General features: G+C 39.8%; 1 protein-coding gene across 2 annotated transcripts in view; it reads left to right on the top strand.

The window, feature by feature from the left end:
• The window catches only part of gria3b (glutamate receptor, ionotropic, AMPA 3b), a 151,553-nt gene that overhangs the window by 121,734 nt on the left and 14,471 nt on the right, over window positions 1–15,348 (top strand). Inside the window, exons 13-14 of one of the 2 annotated variants that reach the window (XM_084133743.1) lie at window positions 13,889–14,136; window positions 14,906–15,020. In XM_084133743.1, coding sequence (XP_083989869.1) covers window positions 13,889–14,136; window positions 14,906–15,020 — 363 coding nt within the window. The remainder of the gene's footprint in view (window positions 1–13,888; window positions 14,137–14,905; window positions 15,021–15,348) is intronic. The other variant, XM_084133744.1, reaches the window with a different exon arrangement.

Raw genomic sequence — 15,348 nt, 5'->3', positions numbered from 1 at the left:
CATTATAAATACTAGGTTTGTAAATATCCATTGATGTAATGCAATAAATTGCTTGTGGAACTTAATAATTGATTAGAATTACTATAATAATGTGTTAATTTCGTATAGAATAAAATCTAAAATTCTAGACCTTTTTTCAATTTTAAATCCACCGATTCCACATGTCATTTATCTTTCCTAGTATATTTGAATATTTGGCATATTTATGGAAAATAATTATGAACTGTACAGGCGTTTGTTACCTTTAAACATATATGAATGTAAAAAGGGATTAATTAAAGCTATAGGGCCCTATTTTAATGATCTAAGCGCATGGTCTAAAGCGCAGGGTGCAAGTTCACTTAGGGCGAGTCCGAATCCACTTTTGCTAGTTTAACGATGGGAAAAATGGCCGGCGCACCAGACGCATGGTCTAAAAGTGTTGTCCCTATTCTCTTAATGAGTAATGGGTGTGTTTTGGGATTTACGTGCGTTAAACCAATCAGAGTCTCATCTCCCATTCCCTTTAAATGCCAGTTGCGCTCGCACCATGACAGATTCGCTGTTTACATGAATTTGAAAGTGGAAAGACCGAAGCCATCTCCAGAGCGCAAACAGATCTGCTCGTGCCGCGAGGTTAAAGCGCACAAGCAGAACATCTACTATGGGACAAGCCGGATTCCACCATATCTTTATGTATCTTTACGTCCCTGTGTGTTTAATAAGCAGAGTGTACCCGCGTTGTGGACCCGCCTATAGGCTCATATTACTAACGCGCTCTTTAAATAAACAACAATAATATTGCAATATATAATAATATCGCGCCATTGACTTTAGACCAGGTTTCAGTTGGTCAATGGCGCAGTCTATTTCTGTTGCCTCAAAATAGCAACACGCCAACAATGCACCAGAACACACCTTGTTTTCAGACCAGCACGCCCATGGGCGCACAAATGGGCGCAAATGCATTTGCTATTTAAACAACGTGGTGCAGGACGTGAAAATGAAAACTGCGTCGGACTGAAACTAGCAAAACACACTTGTGTTGCGCTTGGCGCTGCATTGCGCCGGGTGTAAGATAGGGCCCATAGTCTCACATAGCCAGATCTATAAAGTATATAGTCTCAAATATACACAAGTGCGAGCACGAGCAATAAGCTACTGGCTGCAGTTCACTTAACGGCCACCGGTGTCACTAATAACAAAGGTTTCTTTACTCTACATACTGCCCCTTTAACAGAACAGAACTCAAATACTACAGGCTTATCTTATCGAGTATGGATGGTCCAGTCACATTAAACTGAAAGCTGTCTCCCTGAAGAGATGAAATATTACATTTATTAAAAGCAGATATGGTGCATGAACTCTTTTTTAATATTTAAAACCATCACTGTGCCTCTGGCCCTGAGGAATCTGTAATGATTGAGAGAGTTGGTTCAGGTTATTCCTGCGCTGAGCTGGCTGATGCTGTTAAAATGCCATTCTTCATTGACAGTTTTTAGAACAATGGAGAGATTGTCAAAATCTCAAACAGCGAAGTGTCATTCAGTTTGTCTTACTGACAATGGAGATGATTTTTTTGACATTGATATATATTTTTTCTCCTCTAAAACACAAACAGTTTAATTGAAAGTGTGCAGGTGGTGAGATGTGGTTGTGGATAGCATGTAATCCTTGATCAATATCTTCTTAAGGTGCTCACATCTGTTTCTCACATAAAGAGCTGACTCACTCAGGAGATGCCTTCGCCTCACCACATTCAACACTCAAATACACAGAATTTCAATTGATGACACTTTATTTTGATAGTCCACTTTAGGCATTCTACTAACTAAAAGGAACATTCTACAGACATTCTACTATCCCGAACCCTAACCCATAACCCTAACTTTACACTCTATTAACAGTCTAATGGGACTTAGTTGACATGTATTTGCAAAGTTACGTATAGTTAGTAGAGTGTTTTTAAAGTAGACAATCGAAATAAAGTGAAACCCTTCATTTTGTGTTGACTAAAGTAGTATTTCGCTTGTGTAATACTATCATAATAAAGGTGTAATACTACTACTGTTCTGCTTTTGCTTTATCTGTTGAACAAGCTGTGTAAAAAGGAGTGTTTTCTTTGTCACACAGTGTTAATCTAGACATTTAGGTCATTGATTTCCCAAGGGCACATAAACAGAGAATGCAATGACATTTTTGGACATGCTACCATGCCATTACTGCTGAGAGAGAAAAAAAAGGACTAGGTAACACTTTATAATAAGTACACAGCAACAAAGCACTTAAAAATAATAGGCAAACTTTAGTTAACTCATAGTTTATCAACTGTAGTTGCAACATTGTTAATATTGTACATTAATAGGCTATATACAACTATAATGAGTTCTGTGTTCATTGTCACCAATAAACAAATTATTATTGTTTAATTAGCTCAGATGTAAAGAGTCAAATAATATTTTTCTATCCTTTCTATCTAACTTGTTGACCACATACCTGATTTTAAAACAGTAAAATGCTTTCACTTTAAATTAAGTGCTTTAAACCTACCTTTATTAGACAATTAATAGTAAGTAGGGGTTTGACGATACATTTATAGCTCACGAGACGAGATAATATATTTTAACAATATTTTTTAAGAAATCTTCAACAAAGACATATGAATGGACATTTTTTTTACTCTACTAAAAGTCACAAAATGCAAAACAATGCAGGTGCATTTTAATATGTTTTAACTAATCTAAGGCTGTCACTAAGTATTATTTTGGTAATTGAGTAATTGTTTGATTATTTTTATGACTAATCAAGTAATCGGATAATATTTTTTGGTGCTAATAAAAATGAAACCAAAGTGAACAATAATCGGTCTGGAGACGTGCAAAGTGGAGACCCAGGCAGAGCAGAGAAGACGAAGACCCAGGGTGACACAAAAGGCCTGGAGGGCCAAGGTGGAGTAGCAGGCTCGCGGGACTGAGGTGAAGACCGGCCTGGCAGACCCGCGCAGAGGCTGGGAGTGAGGACAATGGCAAAACCGGAGGGAAGGAGGAGCCCGGTGGAGCTATGGTGGAGCCGAGGGAGCGTAGAGCAAAGGTGGAGCCGATGAGTCAGAATGCTGAGGTGGAGTCCAGGGCTCGGAGACTCAAGGTGAAGCCAAAGGATCGACACAGCAGGGCAGAGCTGGAGACCTGAAAGCCCAAGGTGGATCCGAGCAGCTGGCCGGAGCCACTGAAGGAGGAGCCGAGGGGCTGAAGGGAGTCAGCAGAGTCAGGCTGAGGAACTGAATGACATTATCAGAGGAGGAGGAAGTGTGAGGCTGAGCTGGACCAGCTGCGACGAAGGAGACTTGAAACAGGGCGAGATCCGCGGTGATGATGACGACTTGAGGCTGGGCAGGACCAGCAGGGATTGGATAATTTAGGGAAGGACATCATCCAAATCACCATACCACTCCTTGTGGACCAGGCACAGCACACACCAGTGGCGGGAGTGTGGGCCGTACTCCATTCCATGCCCTCAACACCACTAATGCACCCTCTGGGATGGATAATGATGACTCCATGATGGGCTCAGGCTCTGGGACAAAAATGACATCTGCCATTTGATCTAGCCCTGGCTCCGTGGAGGACATGGGCTCTGAGTCAGTGTTGGACTCTGGCTGATGGACCGTGGTGTGCGTGGCTGAAGGCTGGCTGGGCTCTGGAGGAATAGGGAAGGACTAAGGAGGAGTTAAGAGCGGGTGGGGTCACTGGAACGAGGATGGATGATGACAGATGGTGGACATGGGCTGGGGAGGTTGCAGCTGAATGGTGATGTCCTCTTTTATCTTGCTGACAGACAGCCACAGCACATAATCCATGTATTGTGCCAGCATGCATGTGGTAGCTCCTGCTGGTAGCAGTTGGAAAAAGTGGTCATTCAGCCCAATCCAGAAGCAGGTTGTTAAGGTGCCTTCGCTCCTGGTCACCAGGTGGCTGACCTTGAGGAACTCCTCTATGTATCTAGTCAAGGGATCTTTTGCAAGGGTGAGGATAATGTTTTGGGTGAGTGAGTGGATAGCTGCTAACTCCATATTCTTATCGTCGGTTCTTCTTCTGAAGAAGACTTCTGAAGAATCAACACACGAAGACTTGGAAAAACAAACAAAAATAGTCTTTATTTAAATAAACTAAACTTACAGGCGATTGCTGGAGAATAAATAGTAACATAAACCATACTAAATGCAAATGTGAACCGACCAGGAGTGACTAAAACACAGGGCTTAAATACACAGGGCTAACAAAGGAAACTGGATGAGACACAGGTGAAAGGAATCAATGAGGGAAACCAAATCAGTAACTATGACAACAAATGAGAAGCGAGAACAAAGGGCACAGGAAAAAACACAGAAAACAAGAAAACACAAACATAAACCTAACATAAAGTGGGTTATACTTTATTTTAGATGGCCTTAACTACTATGCACTTAACCATTAGATATAATTGTCTGCATTTTAATTACATTGAAAGTACTTGCATTGAATAAACAGTTGTCCTTGTGCTGTTAACGCTACCCCTGACTGTAACACAACCATTAACCCAAAGCCAAACTCTTATCCCCTATAATCCTAACCCTAACCCTAGCTTTACTCCTAAACCCAATCATACCTCAAACTCATCAGCAGGAAAGGTAGGAGTGCATAGTCTTGTGGGTATTTATTGTTAGTACATACAGTAGTAGTTTAGGCCACCTAAAATAAAGTGTGACCATTGAGAGTAAAACTCGAAAAAGCACATTACAGTGTGATGGCAGCAGGCAGATTCCCAGTAGCGCTTCACTGAACACCAAAATGAAGAGCATCCTTTAGGACATGCCATATTGCTAATGACGGATTTTTGCCAACACTATCTCTGCGGCTCTGCAATTGTTATAACATGTATAAACGTTTAAAAAACATGATAGGAAAGCACTGTATGACTAACAGTGCTCTGGACTGGACAGACCACACAGAAAGGCTATGCTTCTGTTCTTCACCTTCACCTGAGCCTCTATTCTTCTTACTCTTGAGTGAGTTCAGGTTGAGTCTGGGAAGAGCTGTCTGGTTCAGGTTTGCCTGAGCTTGTGAAACTCTGAATAGCTGCAATAAATCAATCTATAGCCTGACCTCTCTGGGTGGCCTGTCCAGTCCACTGCGCTGTTAGTCATGCAGTGTTTCCTTCCATGTATTTTAAACTTTTATATGCGTTACAACAATTGAATGCTAAATGAATGGCGAATGTGCAGGAAAGGCTCAGGAAGTCTCAGAGCATATTATTTCAAATCCAAACCAATATATCATGCATAACTCCACAAGCTGCATCCAGAATATTTGCCCAAAGCATGAAAACACTTTCACAGCTGAGGAATTATGGGATAGGGGAACTAAACCTTATACATTATACAGAACAATATGCCTGGCCATGAAATGAAATGCACCTCATGGATTGAACTTTCAGGACCTTCTGGCAAAAACTCCAGAAGACACAGACTGATATGTCTGACAGTTGTAAGTTAAATAAAATAACTCTTACCAAACATTTTTCAAATAGTTTGTTATCTAATTCAATGTACAACACATAGTACACGGAGTAAAGCTTCCCGGTGAGTAACAACTCAAGCAGTACACGGCAGAAAAAGCATTGGGCACTCGGGAGAAATATGTTCCGTCTCCAAACCAAATGATTCAGAAGTAAAGCTGTAGTGGAGAGTGAGATGGAGCGGGAGATATGAGGTGGATGTGAACAGCACCGTAATAAGCTCATGGTGAGGACAGAGATATGAGGAGAGGCTGAGAGAGGAGCATGATGAAAGCAGCCTGCAATGTGTGGAACATGTTTACTATGGACATACAGAGACACTGTATATAGATTATTACACCAATAATAGAGCAGTGTTAGAGCCGTGTTGTTATGATTCTGAACTCTAATATACTCTAATTATTTTCTGTCCGAAAAATATCTTGTTCAGATAAACTTATTATTAAATACATGTACAAACTTTAAGTGATATTACATGTTGCATGGTTTGGCTCATGGTCATTTAATTTGATTCATGGTCATTTCAAGTGATTCTAGCCCTGGCTTCGAATTTGAAGTCCCCCTTTGGTAATGATTTTATCCTTTAAAACTCACCTTTGATCACCAAAATGACATATTTAAGCATTTATTCTTTGAAAATAAATTCTCCATTTCTCCATTAAAATAGCTTGAGTGTAAAGGTCCCTTCGCAATTTTCATATGCGTCTTTTCGTATTCGTCATCCTAAAAATTCGTCACGCACATAAACCTTGCATACTGAGTCTGATGCGTATTAATCCGAAATTTGCGAAAAATTCACAAATCAATACAAAATGGAGTCTTCAAGCAGAGAGGATGATTTTGTTGTCCTCTCTCTTCTTAAAAAGAGAAAAAGAAATATTGGGTCAATCCAATCCTGAGATTGCGTTGAGAGTTCCACCTCTGCGGGATTATCCCGAGCGATTCAAAGTTTACTTCAGGATGTCAGTGGCTCTGTTTGATGCTTTATAGTGATACTGGAGCCACAACAAAAGAAGAACACCAATTTCTGTGAGCCAGTTGATCCTGAACAGTTCTGGATTTTGGCGTTTGCTTGTACGGTGGTCCTGAATTGTCAAAACACCTCTCACAATGCTACAGATGCGAAAAACGCAGAAGATTGAACCCGATCCAAAAAAATTTCTGACGAACGAGAGTTTCGGAGGCAGTGTGTAAACGTGATTGACAATGCGAGGTCGTATTTATTTTTTAACGTCGAAAATTTCAGTGTGCAAAGACCTTAAAGGGGGGGTGAAACACTCATTTTCAGTCAATCTCATGTTAATCTTGAGTACCTATAGAGTAGTATTGCATCCTTCAAATCTTCAAAAAGTCTTTCGTTTTATTATATTTATAAAAGAAAGATAGGCTGTACCGAGTCTTTCCGGAAAAAAACGAGCGGCTGGAGGTGGGCCGTGTGGGCGGAGCTAAAGCTGTGCTTACGCGCCGATAGCTAACAACACACAGAGACATTTGAAGCAGTTTTACTCACCGCCCGGTTCCAACGCACGACCGCGAACCTTTATCATTGTGACTGCTCCATCCTTAAGCATTAGACGATCTGCAAATCCGTCGATCTGGGCTTTGTTTATAAAACAATCATCGTCGAAATGCAGGGAACAAACAGTCTTACACAACGTTGATGCTCTGGAAAAACAAACTCCATCCACTGGTCCCTTAACGCTGGGTTCTTTGGGAATCTGTGCAGGGTTGTCTTGCCCTGGCAACCAAACCACTTCTTTGGTGACACTGACTTCCTTAAAGCCGAGCACAGCGCTTTGATGGCGAACTGCTTTCGCTCTCGTCTCTTGCTCTGGTCTACGGTTGCGCGCGCGCCCACGCTGTTCCGGGAGAAGTGCCCTTAGGACCCATATAAGGAAATTACGCCCCAGCTGACATCACACAGGTCCATACTCGAAAAAAACTTTCCGAAACTTGTGACAAACCGGAAGGACAATTTTTGGCACAGAAATACTCCTTCAAACGTACAATTTAATTTTTGGAACTTTGTCCATGTTTAGCATGGGAATCCAACTCTTTAACAGTGTAAAAAACTCAGTATGCATGAAATAGCATTTCACCCCCCCCTTTAACTCTACACCCTTGCTTCATTTAGTATACGCGGTTCTATGAATATGCAAATGAGCCCCGCCTCCACTCACTCAATCACTCAGCTCAGAGATCCGCTCGTTGACGATCACACGTTGATCTGATTGGTTACAAGGTAGTTTGTGACGTCAGAAACACCAGCGATTTCAAACCATGTTTTTGAGACTGTCTTTGGTTCACTGCAGTTTTAAAGGGATGGTTCGGAGTAAAATCAACCTAGGGTCCTTTGCACCATGACCTCGAGCCAAACAACCCCCAGAAGCCTTTTTTCCCTTGGTCGAACATTATTAAAGTTAGAGCTTATTTTGAGATATCAGCCAGATGGCTTAGTGCAGGCACTAACGGATCCTAGGAAGTATCTCATAAATTACTCCACTAATAATGCCCAGAATGGTACCAAACTTCTACAGTAGTACAAATAGGTTCTGTACTCATAAAACAAGGCATTGGAAAGTTTGTAAGTACATCAGGAATTTATTTAAATAACACTTGCCTGACGGCTCATGCTACTGCTAAACCGGACACCGACGTCACTTCTGTGAGTTGAGAAAAGCACGTAAAAGTCCTGGCAGAAAGCGATGCAAAAGGATGTAGTGTCAATACATGACTTTGGAAGTTCTCCCAAAATATTTTGTTGTATTGACAATAACATTCAAGATGACTGGAAAATGAGTGAATGCAACGAAGAAAAATGCTTAATATTACTCAGTACTTAAATATATAATTACACTGTAATAATGACACCTTAAAATAAAGTGTATCCAAAACACCACATAGACATATAAACAACATTAAAAGCTTGATTTTTTTTACCACAGGGGGACTTTAAAATATCTGATCTATTTATCTGTGAGTCTGTTCTTTCATTAATTCATTTGAATGAATAAATTGACACCTATTCAATGGGACACTTTTCTCTAAAGAACCCTGCAGTTTAACCAACTCGAGAATCTTATTTAGCCGAAAAGGGTTCTCTTTGATGAAGAACCAAAAGTGCTGCAGGGAGCCGTTGCAGAATTTGATATCCTAACACAAAGCAAAAGATCCTGAAGCTGTCGGGCATCAGTGCTCTGGTGACAGCAGGTTTGTCCCCTGTACGACAGAGACTCGTGTCTTCACACTGAGAGCTGTTTAATTCTGCTCTCTAAAAAATACCTGTCTTCCTGAACCTCTCATGGCCCCGTAGAGCAAGAGCAGCGGTAAACACTTTCCATTCCAAGTGGCTCTAATGTGAAGTTTATATGCTAGGCTGTGTGTCTACAGTGCGCTGACACTTTCATTTGGCGAGCTGAATGATATGACCCCTAGCTCGGCACAATGTAGGCTCCGGTGCTGCTCCACAGATCTGAAGGGAGGAGAGGATGGTTGAGCTTTCGACTTCACGTCACTCTCGCAGTCGGTCAGGAGCAGTCGCCCTGTCTCTACTCCTCTATCGGAGTATTTATTCCCACATCTTCTGTAGCTGAAGTGACATATTGAAGCAGAATGGAGACAGTTTCAGAGCAACAACTCTCTTTTGACCCAAATTGCTATTGTAGGACTGTCTCGCCGAAGGAAGGTTTAAGCGCTCCCCATAGTTGAGGCAGTGGAGTTTGGGTTTGACCTCACATCGTGATGTAAGCATGTATCAAATGAAACACTTAAAAATGATATTTGTATGGTCCTTCGAGGAACGCCGTGTGAAAAAGAAGTGTGCTTACTTGTGTCGAATGTGCACTTGTTTTTTGTTTTTTTTTAAACTGTACTTGAACTGATAAAATAAATAAATAAAATAAACACAAGGCATAACCACAGAAACATATAGTTTAAAACTCCTAATATATTCATCTGTGGTAGCACCCGTGGGAAAGTGTACACTTCTGAGTAAGACAGTTCTGGGACATATCCTGCACCTTTGACACTATTCTCAATGTACTATGATTTATGAAGCACTTATTATCCATCTTGCATACCATTTAGGAGAGATGAAATGCCTGTTGGGATGCAGAACTAGTTTTGTCATATACACTACCAGTCAAAAGTTTTTGATTGGTAAGATTTTTAATGTTTTTAAAAGAAGTCTCTTCTGCTCTCCAAGGCTACATTTATTTGATTTAAAAAACCAAAAAAAAAAATAGTAATATTAAGTTAAATATTATGACAATTTAAAATAACTACATTTTACTATATATTCAAATAGAAAACAATTTATTCCTGTGATGAAAGCTGAATTTTCAGCATCATTACTCCAGTCTTCAGTGTCACATGATCCTTCACAAATCATTCTAATATGATGATTTCATGACCAAAAAACATTCATTGTTATTATCAATGTTGAAAACAGTTGTGTAAAAAACTTTGATGAATAGAAAGTTCAAAAGAACAACATTTACATCATTATAAATTTGTAACATTCTAAATGTATATACTGTAATTTTTGATCAATTTAATTCATCCTTGATGAATAAAAGTATTGATTTATTTTATTTCTTTCCCCCCAAAAATAAAATAAAAATTCTTACTGAGCCCAAACTTTTAAACGGTAGTGTTTAGTGTTACAAAAGCTTTGTTTCAGATAAATCCTGTTCTTTTGAACTTTCTATTCAGTAAAGAATCCTAAAATAAAAATATAAATAATTGTTTTTTCAACATTAATAATACTATTAAATGTTTCTTGAGCACCATCATACTAGAATGATTTCTGAAGGATCATGTGACACTGAATACTGGAGTAATGATGTTGAAAATTAAGCTTTGAATAATTATTATTATTTAATCAAATAAATGCAGCCCTGGAGAGCAGAAGAGACTTCTATTAAAAACATTAAAAATCTTACTGATCAAAAACTTTTGACTGGCAGTGAACATTAATGGGAAACCGCTCTTCAGAAAATCCTTTTTAATGTCTTTGAACTCTAAATGAGTGAAGGACAGTCTAGAAGAGTGAATTACCACTATTGACATGCTACTCATTAATACAATATTCATTGTGCTAATAGTCAAATGTGATGTTTATTAATATGATCTAATTACTGAGTTGTCAGCACAATATATAACACCTTTCTGAGTATGTTCATGATAACTCAGTTGTTTATCAAGCTTGATAGCAGTTTAATTACAGATAGTGATGTCTCCATTATTGATAGAAACAGTGAGGTGGACACTGTGGGCTCTGTGTTCAGTTGTTGTCTTGATTCACAGTTAATAGCACTCATATTATGACTTATAATGATAAAAATCCACTATATTGAATGTCATTGGAGTCCCAGCTGTGACGGTTTCCCCTCAGATCTTCCTCTAAATGAATCTGTTTCAGGAAGAATACAAATAACAGAAGGAACCTGCCAACAAATCAGTGTCCCATTATTAGCAAAACAATACTATTTTCTTTGGAGAGGGATATGTTTTATGAAATAAACCGCATGAACGGTAGCAAAATTGAAACTGTGAAACCCAAGAAGTGACAGTTTGCTCCCTTTCTACAAATTGTAGTGTTGACTGGATTTGTCAGCCATTCAACCCTGTTACCCAAGATAATATGTAACATATATATTCAGATTCTGATATGTTGCACTTTTTCTTTTCTACTTTAGCTCCAGAACATCCCATAAGAGTATCGTGATTACATAATGATGAAGAAGATCTTAGTCTTTATTATATAGTAGATGTGTATTTGAGGGAATATGGGAATATGATGAGGGAATAGCAGTAAACACAGCCTCATATTCTTCAGCTGGTATATGACCACACATAACAATCATTTGATATAACGACTCCCATGATAAAACAGCACATAATGTTGCACATCCACCATCACATTTAACAGTTTCCAACACACACAATGGGTTTGACTTTATTTAAACATCACACTAGTCCAGATGTAAGAAATACCACTGGACACTTCTCTTTCAGTTGCCAGGTTTAATTCTCCACTCACCAGATGTGTGTTTGCTCGTGTGTTGGCACTGAACACAAGTGCTTTCTGAAAAACAGCCCTGCCATAAACTTCTTTGGTGATTTTTAAGGCTCTATTATTGTGGCATTTAGCGACGGTCCTACGAAGTGCCCATCTGTTCCCGTTGGTGCTCTGGAAGGAAAGCGCTGTGACTTTTTTGCTGATGCAGTCGTCTGTGTTGGCACATGCTGTCATTATGTATGTTCCCCTTGACACATTCAATAATTCTGCAGTTATTGCACCTTCAGTTCAGGCACGGACTGTCTGGCCTTGTTGAAACTCTGTATATTTGTTGAATAACTTGTTGAATCTGTATTAGGGCGGCCCAGGTGAAAAAACCTATTCGAAAATGTATTTAAAATACATTTAAGTATACTACAGATCCATTAACATATTTACTGACATGTCGCTTGACACTTACTGATATAAATACTATTGCACAATTCACATTTCTTAATATTAAGCCTAAAATGTTTTTAATATCACAATTAGTAAGGATAGTATGATCCCTGCAATAGTTCCACTTTAGCATGTATATCTTTGGTTGGACCTCAGCACTATTTCCGGATAACTAAAGTACATTTAAATACAACATTAGTTAATAGTTAAATATGTCATTTGGTGATCAGAGGTGAGTTTAAGGGATAAAATGATTGACTACAGCGGGACTGTAATTTGACTGGAAACACGCAGGAGAGCAGAAATGCCTGTCGTGTGCAGATTCCCCCGTTCAGGACAAATGTGGAGAGCGCGCATTGTGAATGCAAAGTGTTTTGGTTCGCTTCTTTTCACATTCACACACTTGCATATTGAATTTGTTATAAGTTTGCATACAAAGCTAATACACTGGATGCGCATACTTATGCACTGTTCTTTGCCGTTTTATAGTATGAATAGTGGGAGTAGTGTGTTCACACTGAAAATTCCCACAAGAAAAAGTGTACTTCAAATTAATTAAAAAGTGTGAATGTTGGACACTCAACTGTCACAGCTTTAATTACATAGCCAAAGGCGAGGACAATCAGATCTGATGCTGGATGACAACATAACATGCTCTAACTGTCTAGCGTATGAGTTTCATCAAGTATACCATACTCGGCATACTGCAGATTAGCAGAAAACTTACTGTGAACTAAACGCATAGGGCCTCATTTATTAAACGTGCGTATGCACAGAGTTGATCTTACAGTGTGCGTACGCTAACATCCACACCAGCTTTCTTATTTATAAAAACAGTCTTTTACGTGGAATAGCAGAGTCTGAGCAGACACACACACTTTTCCTCGTGGCAGACAGTCGGAGAACTGGAAAAGGAGTTTGGAAATCTAAGCAATTCTTGCCGCTCGTCGTTCTCAAGTAAAGCACTGGACGTTGACTGGAGCTCTTTTATGTTAATGATATTAATTAGGCGGCGTTTAAAGTTGTGTTTTATCCCGAGCTTGTCTCCTTAAAGTAATCTAAAAATGGGCTCTAAGATTTTGAGAAAAGATCGGGTTTTATTCTAACTCCAAACTGAATCTTTTCAAGTTTGAGTGCAAGACGTCGGTGAAGACCCCACTGGCTGTAGGAGGAGATGCAGCTTTCATTCATTAGTGTAAGCCGTCTAGACAACAGTGTGCAAAATGCAATATTACTCACGTACACACATTTGAGAAATGATCGCAAGATCAAATGTTGGACGGTTTCTACGCAACATTTTATATTGTGTATAATTCACCCAAAATTAACATTTCTGTGTGAGAAAAAATCAAGTTTTCAGAGTTTTGGTGTCAGTACTTCATTAAACTACTGTATGTAAATGTTGAATATAATGTGTAATAATGCAAAGGGGGAATATTTGTGTGTCCTGATAATGCCAGATATCTGATGTTACCAGTAAAAAGTGTCCTACATTGTCCTACACTGACCTACATCTAGTCAGTGAAAGAGTTCAAGCATATTCATCTAAAATAATTCAGTATTTTCATCTTCAGAATCATGAATATTGTTATTCTGGCGTCTCTATTGTCCTGTGCTTTGGGTTTCCAGCACCAAGTCCAAGTCTATTCATTTACACACACAATGTAAAACCAAATTCAGCATTTTAATCAACAGTGCAGTTTTTGCTAACCTTTTATCATATTATCTTGGAGTATCGCAATAATATGGTATCGTGAGTTCAGTATCGTGATATGAGGGTCTCGTAACACCCTGATGTCTGTAATTCTGTATAATTTTGCTGTGTGACATGACCTGTGTGCACTTCACGTGTAATGACACACGACCCTATGTGTTTTTCTTGTCTCCCTCGCACAGCGTTCCAAAATAGCAGTGTACGAAAAAATGTGGTCGTACATGAAATCGGCCGAGCCCTCCGTCTTCGCCAAGACCACGCCCGACGGAGTGGCACGGGTACGAAAGTCGAAGGGCAAATTCGCCTTTCTTCTCGAATCCACCATGAACGAATACATTGAGCAGAGGAAGCCCTGCGACACCATGAAAGTGGGCGGCAATCTGGACTCTAAAGGCTATGGTGTGGCGACCCCCAAAGGCTCAGCATTAAGGTGGGTGGAATAATATAACAATATTCTCCATGTTGTTATAGTATTCCACCTACCCTGATGTCCTGTGTTGTCATTTCCTCTCCCCCCCTCCCTCCCCCCCTCCCCAAACCCCCTCTATTATGACAAAGAGGTAACGGTATAATGCATTTTGATTGTTACTTGATTCACAATGATGCTTCTGATCAGTGCTCTCTTCTTTAAATGTTTGTCTTCTTTTCCAGTTTTTCAACCAGATTTTTATCATTTCGAGTGGCAATCATTTCTCATCTGTGTGCGTGTGTGTCTGCGTCCCCTCCCGTCTCTCTGCTGTCCTTCTTGTCCTTCGATCTTTCTCTCGCTGTCTCGTGTGGCTGTCCTCCCTGACTGTCGTGTTGTCACTTTTAATTTAACAGTTCAACAGTTTTTCAATTTAGCCTGTAAAAGCTGCGCTGTCACTTGTGACGAATGTTAATTGCATGATGTTTGTTGTTGTTACTTTTCTTCTCAATGACAATGTCCCCATCCCGCACACTTCAGTTTGAGACAGCGTAACCCTCCATGCCACCTTGACTATTTAACACTTTCTTTGCTCTGAGCGTCTCTTACCTTCATATTGGTGAAATTCTTAACCAAATTGTGCTCTTTCAACCATTCTGATTATCTATAATTGACTCTCAGTAGTAGTAGCTCACCGTATTCAGTAACGTTACCATTACTACTACTATGCTAATGCATTAGATTGCTCACAGACCTGTGCATTTTCTTACAAGTTATGTTTTATTGTTTCAAGAAATGCTGTTAACCTGGCAGTTTTAAAACTGAATGAGCAAGGCCTGTTGGACAAATTGAAAAACAAATGGTGGTACGACAAGGGAGAGTGCGGCAGCGGGGGAGGTGACTCCAAGGTCAGCCTCAATGTCACCGAAATCGGGTACCATAGTGCAGAGTAATCGGCAAGCCTGTTATTCCTGAACCGAGCCAAACCAAATCCAAAGACAAACACATCCTTTCAGTGACCCCACACATTAATGTGCCATCTGAGAGAAAACCAGAACCCTGACTTGGCTAACGGAGGAGAGAAAATGACCAGTATGATTTTGTCCTACTGAGGAGAAGTGTTCTTACTTTAGCGTAGCGCTCACCCACAGATGTTAGCGATGTCAGTTAGCAGCTGGAGCTGCGCTAGCTCATTAGCCACATTAGCGCCGAGACCGGTGAACTGTTCGTGTTTTG

The sequence above is a fragment of the Abramis brama genome, assembly GCF_963993115.1.
Source record: "Abramis brama genome assembly, chromosome: 13".
NCBI lineage: Eukaryota > Metazoa > Chordata > Actinopteri > Cypriniformes > Leuciscidae > Abramis > Abramis brama.
Note: the sequence above shows the minus strand (reverse complement) of the source record. Positions and strands in the feature narration are given on the sequence as shown.